Source organism: Mus pahari, chromosome 10, assembly GCF_900095145.1.
Source record: "Mus pahari chromosome 10, PAHARI_EIJ_v1.1, whole genome shotgun sequence".
In the NCBI taxonomy this organism is placed as follows: Eukaryota; Metazoa; Chordata; class Mammalia; order Rodentia; family Muridae; genus Mus; species Mus pahari.
The window spans coordinates 114,264,579-114,274,745 of record NC_034599.1 but is presented as its reverse complement, the minus strand read 5'-3'; the positions used below and the strand labels follow the sequence as shown (position 1 = coordinate 114,274,745).

Here is a 10,167-nt window from a genome sequence, read left to right as displayed (position 1 = left end):
GAAGAGGAGGAGGAGGAAGAGGAAGAGGAGGAAAAGGAGGAGGAGGAGGAGGAGGAGGAGGAGGAGGAGATCTCTAAGGGCAGAGAACCTGTATCAGCTACTCATACTTTAGAGGCTTTGTACATGTAGGAACAGGGTGTTCTGACAATTCAGCCATGACAACAGGCAGACAGAGTGGGTCACACAAAGACACGGCTGCCTCAGTGGGAAGAACGATGTCCCAGGTAGGGGACAGGTGCCAACTCCAAATCCATCCCAATAAGATCCACTTAATTGCATTAGACAGGCTGGTAAGGTGGAGGACGTTCTAGGAGACCACACCACCTCAGAGTCTACACTAACTGCCCTCTTCACTTACTCTACAAAGAAGTGTAGACGGGCAGGCTGGAACAGAGACAGTTGAAGGCTCCGATTCCACACTAGGTACTAACTACCTTCATCGCCTGGGTGTTCCTTTTCCCCAGAATCAGGAGCACTACAGTTTTGTTCAAGCCACAGAGCTGAGGAATCACTGAAGTAATCACAGATGGTAACTTGCATGATAGAAATGAAATCATAAAAAGATGGAGAGGCACGGGAAAGCAGGTGAGCTTTTCACACAGCATTGTACAGAAAGGGATGCCAGCATGGAGAGAAGGCAAGCATGAACAGCGCGCTGATCTGTGAGAAATCGTCGTTTTAAAGTCCTCAGGTTATGAGAAATCCCCATCCTCTCCTCCCACAGCCTGGAACTTGCTCCTTCACAAACTCCCCATCTCATTGGTTTGGGACACTCAGCCTTGTGTAAGGAACAGTTTCGGGCTTCAGATGGCTGCCTTTTCTAACCATGGGCTCAGTCATGTTAGCAGACTGCTACGTAAGAGCACTGACTGCTCTTCTAGAGGATCCAGGTTCTGGTCCCAGCACCCACATGGCAGCTCATGACCTTCTGTAATTTCCCAGAGGATTTGATGCCCTCTTCTGGCCTCTGTGGGCACCAGGCACACAGTGCACAGATGTACACACAGGCAAAACCCTCATACACATAAAAAATAAGCCTTTTAAAAAATTAGAGAAAAATCAAAACTGTTCCTCACAAACAGGCAGGGTTATCTGTAATGTTCTAACTTTATAACTTTCTATTTTGGATGATTTGTAACTTTCTAACTCCAGGTTTTGAGACCAGCACACACCAGTCACCAGTTAGAGGAGAGAAGGGCTTAGTACCACCTGCTTGCCAGTGACTCTGACGCACTCCTAAGTACACTTCACACACCATTAAAATCCATTCCTTACACTGTTTTAGGTGAAAACTGACAGCTCAAAAATGAAAATATCACAATGCCTCCCACAAAGCATGGGAGTTATTCTGTATTCAGGCTTTGGCTGTACATTAAGTGAGCCATAAGTACCCACTATGTACTCCGACCTTACACGCTTTCCCATCATCCCTAGTCACACAAAGGCTCAGCGCGTGTGGAAGGGTGCGTCACATGGCCAAGGGACACACTGGCAGTCCCGGCAATCAGAAATGCTCAACCCTGAACTTATCCTCGAGGGCCATGGGGAGACACCTGGGGCCCTTTGTCATCCTCAGACTCTGGCCACTCTGGCCGTGCCTTACCTGAGGGGAGGGACAGGGAGAATGGTGTGGCTGCTGTGATGTGAGTACCCAGAGGCAAACTCAAGATTAACATAAGTTCAGTCCTCTCTCCTGCGGCTAAAACTGCACTAGCAGCAATGTTCACTTCTCTGCAGAAGCCTGGCCTCCCACAGACTCCCCTCAGGCCTGTTAGATCCCCTGCTAGGACAAGCACCCAGCCCAGATGGGGTGGTCAGCAGGTGCTTAACATTCACTTCTCACTTCCTGACCATGTTCCTTGATGATTTCACCCCACCAAACTGCTAATTTCCAACAAGCACAGATGTGAGTTCTCAATGCAAGGAGCACCTCGGGCACTAAGGCCAGGAGCACTACAAGGCCAGGAGCACTACAAGGCCAGGAGCACTACAGTCAGTGAGGCAAAGAGCACCTCAGGCAGTAAGGCAAGGAGCTCCTCAGGTACTGAGGCCAGGAGCACTACAAGGCCAGGAGCACTACAAGGCAAAGAGCACAAGGCAGGGAGCACTACCAGGTAAAAAGCACTACAGTGAGGCAAGGAGCACCTCACGCACTGAGGCAAGGAGCACTACGAAGCACGATGCAACTGGAGGACATGAAGGGCAAGGCTTCCCAAGGGGCAGGGAGGGCTGGCACTTCAGAGGGACATGGACAGAGAACAGAACAGGAACAAACACACAAGGAAGGTCAGGAAGCCCTTCGCCCCTGACCACACCTCACAGCTGCGGGCCTCTGGCCTCTTGCTCTCTGCCCGCCCAGCTGGGAGCAGCTATTGCAAGCCTACGCTGGAAATCTAATCTTTACAGTAATTACCCAGGGCACGTCTGCAGGATGAAAAGCAGGAAGGGATGGAAAACTGCTTATGGGTAGCAGGAAAACCCGAATCCTTTACTGCTTGTCTAGCTTGTTTCTGGCTTCTGGGTGTCTGCTAGTGTTGTCTGAGAGAGGGTCTAGGAGTTCAGCCGAGGCTCACCTTGAATCCTTGGTCCTCCTGCCTCAGTCCCCCCGCACTGCCACACCTGGCTCTGTTCAGGTTTATCAAGGCAACACGATTCTTAGTTTCTTTTGAGAATCACAGATATAGGGCAAGGTGTATGTGTGGGTGTGCCTACGTGTCTCTGTGTGTGTCTGTATGCCTGCATGTATGAGTGTGTGTGTGTCTATGTGCATGCCTGCATGTTTGAGTGTGTCTGCATGCCTGCACATGTGTGTGCATGTGTGTGTGCATGTGTGTGTATATGTGCGCATGTCTGCCATGTGTGAGTGTGTAGGGGGGAGGAGTCACCTCCCATTTCTTGTTGCCAGTCAACATAAATTGAACATTTAGTTCTAAAATCAAGAAAACAGTCAGGAAATGAGTTTGTCTTTAACCTTAGTGGCAACCACAGACTATAAATAACTAACTCAGGCCCTGGAACATGCCAGTCAAAACCATTTCTTTACTCTCTGAGAAATGAATCAAGGGTGGCTTGAAAGCCTACAACCTGATATTGGCCCTTGTCACCAACACACACTGGGCTGGCTGGCGCTCTCCGTGGAGATGCTTCGCCTATGCCCACACTCCGCAGTGACTCATCCCATTCACCAATTTTAGGATAAAACGTGTAACCATGGGTCAGCAGAAGGCACACTCTAACTGGGGCAGAAGTGGTGAACTCCAGGTACATCCCAATACAGTCAGTCAGGCAAGCCTGAGGGTCTCCTTCTCAGTGAAGACCCAACATTCGCATGCACACACACATGCGCGCGCAGACGGCTTGCAGCTGTGCTTGAGTGTCCTGAGAAAATCCCGAAGCACACAGTACGCAGTCGGTATGTAATCCTGAACAGAGGCACAGAACCCAACCAAGCAAGACCAGTGCAAGGTGGCTGTAGCAGTCAGACTATGAGCTATCCAGTTCCAGAGAAAGGGGGGGGACTTCCCTGTGATATCTTATCAGGGCCAAGGACAAAGGGGACAGCTGCTATTTATAAAACAGGGAGGTGCAGGCATGGCTGCCTATCAAAAATAAAACAAGAAAGCAGTAACTACGAAGGGGAAGGGGAGAAACCGCTCTAAGGAGACGTGATTGCCCTTTCTAAAGCTAGAATGTCATACAGCCATGCTTAGTCAGAAAATTAACCAAGGAAAAGTGAATTCTTTAAAACGAAAATTTTGAGACAAATCTCGTGTAGCCCAGGCTAGCCTCCAACTCCCTAGCTAGCTGAGGATGGCCTTCAAGCCTTTGTCCTCCTCCTTTGTCCTCCCAGGGGCTGAGGCTGCAGGCAAGCACTACCAGCCTGGCCCTTCATACAGGGATGGAGACCTTGGGAGGGGTCTGGAGGGGACCTTGAATGTTAAAGCAGAGAGAAAGGTGGTAGGTACCCCATGGAATAACATCCACAAGGAGGCCTCATGTACCACAGCCAAGGACTATAGGCTGTGGACATACAGAGCCACAAGGGCACAGAGCCTAAAAGTGGAAATGTCTTGACAACCAAGAAGCCATAATGCCAAAGACTCAAGAGTTGTCAAATGCAACGGGCGAAGCTGATCCCATCAGGGAGTGGTTATGAGCCAGAACCAGTCACTGGGATCCTGGTGTCTGTCCTTCAGACTTAGGTCCCTCCACTCTGACAATATCTACTGTCAAGAGCAGCTGTAGAATTAATGTAAGACAGATGGACAACTGTGGAGGTTTGGTCTGTTGCTATGAATTATAATGCCAAATCCTGTATCCCAAGGTCGAGTTGTCTTGAGACGGAGTGAATGCTCACATATGCCAGCTTTTGTTGTGCAAGCCCCGCTCCTTAATTTAAAACTATTGGCTGAATAGAGATGCCTCCAGCCTGCAGCTGCACAGAAGACAGGTAAGCAGGGCTTCCGCCCTCAGGCTGGGGGTCTGAGGCAAAGACCACAGAGAGAGGGCGGAGGCAGAAGTCACCATGGGGTAAGTGGATCGTGTGCCCCTGGCCACAAGGGTCAGCCTGTTGGAGTAAGAGCGGCTCAGGCGAAACACAGCAAGTGGTAGCTCAGGATTATTAGCAGGAACGCAGGCAAAATAGCACAGAGGGCTGATATCTGCCCAGCTCTAGTGTTGAAGGCTTATAATAAATATAAAGGTTTTGTGCCCTTTATTTGGGAACTAAATGATCTAAGGTGGAGTAGAAACCCCCACTTAATATCTACAACAGTTAGCTGCTTGCCAGATTTCACTCCTACAAGTGCAACTAGAGACAGCTATTCCACAGAAGGGACAAAATCTCACGGCAGGAGCTCAGACACAAGAATAACCAACACAAAGGCTCCCGTGCTTCTGTCTCAGTGGGGACGTAGCTACTGTGCCCAGGTTCCTGAACAGCCTCACGGGTCCTTACAGCGTCAGAGTGAGGCAGGTCAGTGCAGACTGACGGACTTGAACTGTGGGCTGCTCTAAATGCCACCTCTGCAGGCCAGGAAGGGGGTGAGGTAACCATGGAGAGTGTGGGATGAGAGCAGAGGCCAAGGACTCAGAGCAGGGAGAGGGTGAACCTCACCACCAAGGCTCAGGAGCCCAGAATCCCACACAGGGAATGGTCAGCGGGTCCACTTCCAAACCCAATATGCAGCCAAGTGAGCCTGCTGCTGGACCCACACCAGCCTCAAGACGGTGACAACTTGGTGTCTACCAGAAGGCAGGAGGGCCACCACAGAGTCCCCAGTCCTGGTATCACCTACGTGGAGCTGAGGGGTTCTCGTCTCCTCCTTCAGAATAGGACAGATGTGTTCCAGGGTGAGTGGAAATGTTACACACACCGAAGGAAGAAACAACGCGAGAGAGAGGACGACGTGAGGGGCAGAGGGCTGGGAGCTGCAGGAACCACTCTGTCGGGACCTGCCTGTGCTGCAGTCTCACCCACTGCTGCCTGCAGCGGTCACTGTGCCTTCAGTGGCTCCCCCAAGATCCCACCCTCTTCCTGGGGAGCTGCTAATGGAAAGTCACTGGACACAGAGTCATCCTAGATTAGAACCAAGGCCCAGAGCTCCCTGTGTACTGAAGGCCAGGTTTGTGGTGGGGCCATTGATGAAGGGTGGGCACTGTACACACACATACACACACACACACACACACACACACACACACACACACACACACACACACCTATCCCCTTCCTCTCACTCCCATTCCCATCTGGAGGCAGTAGGTCACCAGGGGTCAGCTTTTGAAGGTTATACTCTGGCACTGGGTTCAGCCACCTTCTATTTCCTTGCAACCCCATGAACTGAACAACCACTACCTCACGCTCTCACTTCTATAGGGGAAGCCTCCCCGCTGCCCCTTCCCCTAATATAATGTGATGAAATCCCCCAAACCATGAGCCCAAAATAGCACCCTCTTCCCAACCCCCACAAGCTGTTTCTGTCAGGTTTGGTCACAGGGATTAAAAAAAAAAAAAATTACCAGTATTTCTCCCAGGGCCTGTCCCACCCTGGCCTTCAGGTACCCAGGGCATACCCATTTGTCCTCAGGGGGCATCCCAGTCCCCTATTCCCAAAGGAAAACAGCACGCTGAGACCAGCTGAGGTCAGTCTCTCGAGGGCATGCCATCCGCCTGATCTGACTTGCTTTCTCTAGATCAGCCATGGCATGCACTCCTGTTGCTTTGTACTTCTATGTTGATGCTGCGCTTCGCCCCACCAGCCAGGTGAACAAAGTTCCTGAACTATGTTCAGAAACCACAAGCAAGAACATATTCTCCTGCAGATAGTTTAGGACTCTGTGATCAGAAACTGGGTCCCGACAAGTCATTAAATGGCACTTTTTTTTTTTTATGCCATCAATTCAGAATATCAAAAACAAACAGGTATATCTGGTCTGCAGCTTGCTAACTGTATACATCCCACAGGTATACTTGATCTATACCCTGCTGACTGTATACATCCCACAGGTATATCTGATCCCCTGCTGACTGTATACATCCCACAGGTATATCTGATCCCCTGCTGACTGTATACATCCTACAGGTGTATCTGATCTATACCCTGCTGACTGTATACACCCCACAGGTGTATCCAGCCTGAGGCCTGCCAATGGTATACATCCCAAGATGGCGACGAATGTGGGCTAACACATGTGTAAATGGCAATGTCACGCTGCAATGTCACAAGCTGGGTAACTCCAATCTCATATATCAGCTGGGCATGACAGTATGTTTCTGTAATCCCAGCCCTTGGGAGGCAGAGGTCAAAGCATCAGGAATATGAGGCCACCGGTGTCAGCTACACTGCAAACCTGAGGGCAGCCTTCATAAGATTTTGTTTTAAACAGTAACAACAAATCTAATGCATGTACACAAAATCAACAGCTGCAAAGGCCTGGGGATAAAGCTACTAGGTGTAATGGTGACTATCTTTAATGCCAGCCCTCGGGAGGCAACAGCAGGCAGATCTCTACGAGTTCTAGCTCAGCCTGGTCTACATAGCAAGTTCCAGGCCAGCCAGGGCTACACAGTGAGATCCTGTCTCAAAGTAAACAAGTAGCAAAGTGAAACCACTAAATTGTATACTACAAGGCCCCAATGTGAGGTTCCTTCCTGAAACAGACAAGGTGCCCACACGAACCTGCTATAAACGGCCCTCACCTCCCCCAGACACTCACCTCCTCAAGAAGCCTCGTGACAGCATCAATGTCATTGTATGTTTTAGTCATCTGGCCAACTCTTTCGGCACATAGAACTGCAAGAGACAGAAAAGGCAGTGAGATTGCTAAGGCGGAGAGCTGGCTATGGGTGAGCATCTACTTGGCTCCTCAGACCATGACCTCAGGGATTTGACCCACACCATCCTCACCATCACCAGGCTCTGCCTCCAGTGATGCTGAGCTGTGAGTTACCCACTGACCACAGAGACACGGGCATGGTAGGTAGGAGCTTTCAGAAAGCAGCCGTCTGTATAACTATTAAACAACAGTCTAAAACCTACAAGTTCACAGTGACACACACCCCTTCTTCCTGACTGGCCTAGATTCTAAAGCTTCTATATCAGCAGCATTAGAGTGCTATCCTTTGAAAATCCGCTGCACAGTCATTACCACCATGGCTGCTGCACACTCATGCATACACATGCACATACATGCACCCATACAGGCACTCACACCCACCCACATGTACATATATGTACACATATGCACACACATGCATACATGCATAAGCATGCACACATGCACTCATACCCGTGCACATACATGCACTCATACCCATGCACACACATGCATGCACACACACACACCCACACACGCACACGGAGCACAATTCCATTACATGTACCACCCACTGCATCATGAGGGCCACTTATGAACCACTTTAGATCTGTGCCTTCTCATTCCCTTCTACTGGCAGATGAAGGCTTCAGACTGCTACCGCCTCCAGGACAGTGGCTCCCAACCTTGCTAATGCTGCGTGAGGCCCTTTAATGCACAGTTTTCATGCTGTGGTGACCCCCGACCATAAAATTGTTTGCCACTTAGTAACTGTTACTTTGCCACTGTTACAAACCACACTGTATTCTCCAATGGTCTTAGATGACCCCTGTGAAGGGTCAGTCAAGTCCCAAAGGGGTCATGACCCACTGGCTGAGAACCATTGCTCTAGAGTTTTGTTTTGTTTTGTTTTATTTTTTACTTCAAATCAATGGCAAGGCATTAACGGGTAGTTCAGTTCACACAAAGACTGTCCTGTGGTTTTTCCTCTGTGGGGGAAAGTGATCGGATGTGGGCTTAGAGGCAATGAGAAATTGTTTTTGAAACCTGTCACTTTGGGTTAAGTAGAAGGATTCTAGGAGTGGATGCTTTCCAGTTGGCAAAGTAGCAAATGAAAGGACCCATGTTCCACCCCAGAACCCGAGTAAAAAAAGCATGCAAGCATGGTGGGGTGAGTTTGTAAAATCTGCGCTGAAGAGATGGAAACCAGTGTCTGAGGAATGACCCTGGAAGTTGACCCCTGACCTCCATGAGCATCCCCTACATGCACGCACACACTCATGCACACACACTCATGCACACACACTCATGCACACACACTCATGCACACAACTTCATAGCTATGTTATGTAATACAACCCTGGAGAATAATTCTATTAACAGTGAAAGCTTTCATAACGACCCACATCTGACGACAGACGATGAGAGGCACCTGGGACACTAAGTCTCTCACCAGGTCACACCCGGAGCCTTGCTAGAGAGCTGTCGCTGGAATTCAGCAGCCTGTAAATATTTTAGTATGCAAGCAGAGCTGATCCTAGAGATGAGCTCAGAGAAACCTGATCTTCTAGAATGATTTCCTAGCTCAGGCCGAGCCTGAAATCTGGTTTTCAATCTGAAGCACCAGAAACCAGGAAGTGGGAGCCTGTCCTCCACGTCCTCCACGTCCTCCACCTCCTCCCTTCCACAGCGGCCATTTCCCCCACAGGGTCCCTCTGCCTCAGGCAGCAGACACCACCTGGCTCTTTAACCTTCCTCCTTGCCTTCACGTTGGCCAGCAAGGGAATGGCAGGGAGGCGTATGAGGTGTAGTCTAATCTGCTGTCCATGGAACCCAGCTCAATGCTCTGCACAGTTCAGTGGCTCGAGGTCAACAAGTTGTCTCTGTGAAGGCTACTGTGCTACCACGAGCACTTGTTTTTCTCCTGAGCAGCTGTGAGGTTCCACACGGAGGAAAGGCTCCAGGCTCTTACCCCAGCCCTGAACTCATCAGAGGTGACACAATTTAAAAATTCTGGGATAGGACACATGAGTTGATAGAGCTGACCCAGCATGCATGAAGCCCTGGTTCCTTCTCCAGTACCATAGGAACCACACACAGTGGTGCACACCTGCAATCCCAGCAGGAGGGGAGGCAGAGGCAAGAAAAACCAAAACTCAAAAGCCAAGCCGGGATCTCTGCCGTGCTCCTATAACCACAGACAGACAGTGATGTGCGGTCTTAATAATATGGAATATGTGCCTTCTGTGCCCTGACCCAAATCCTAAAATGGCTTTAATCTATAGAAATATCGCATGTCAGACTGGAGTCCCAAAACAGCTTTAATCTATAGAAATGTCGCATGTCAGACTGGAGTCCCAAAACGGCTTTATTCTATAGAAATGTCGCATGTCACACCCAAGTCCCAAATGGCTTTATTCTATAGAATAAATAATGTCCCATGTCAAACTGAATGCCGCCTCAGCTTTCTCTGGTTTCATTTACAGTCATGTGTGTGTCCTCCTGTGCGTGATGTTCATTTGCATACACACATGCTGACGGCAGAGCTGGCAGTCCTTCCAGTCTCTTCCCAAGCCCACACTGTCACCAGGCGCAGACTGTAAAGAGGCTGGGCATGCTCCCTTCATGTTCTCAAGAGTGACAACCTCACTAGGGGCTCCGGGGTGGACGGGCATTCCACAAGATGCAGTCTATTGCCTGAGCCCAATCATCCAGGTGAAAATCCACTGCTGGCTCTAAGCAAGGATTATGTGAAGTATTTCAGTATGTACGTTTTTAAATATATATACTATCACAATTTAAGGGGAGATATGTGCATGCATGAGATACACACACACACACACACACACA

General features: G+C 49.6%; 1 protein-coding gene across 8 annotated transcripts in view; it reads right to left on the bottom strand.

Annotated features, from left to right (window-relative positions):
• The window catches only part of Trak1 (trafficking kinesin protein 1), a 165,659-nt gene that overhangs the window by 34,270 nt on the left and 121,222 nt on the right, over positions 1-10,167 (bottom strand). For all 8 annotated transcript variants that reach the window (XM_029543445.1, XM_021206357.2, XM_029543447.1 and 5 more), the window contains one exon: positions 7,219-7,295. In XM_029543445.1, coding sequence (XP_029399305.1) covers positions 7,219-7,269 — 51 coding nt within the window. In that variant the 5' untranslated portion in view covers positions 7,270-7,295. The remainder of the gene's footprint in view (positions 1-7,218; positions 7,296-10,167) is intronic.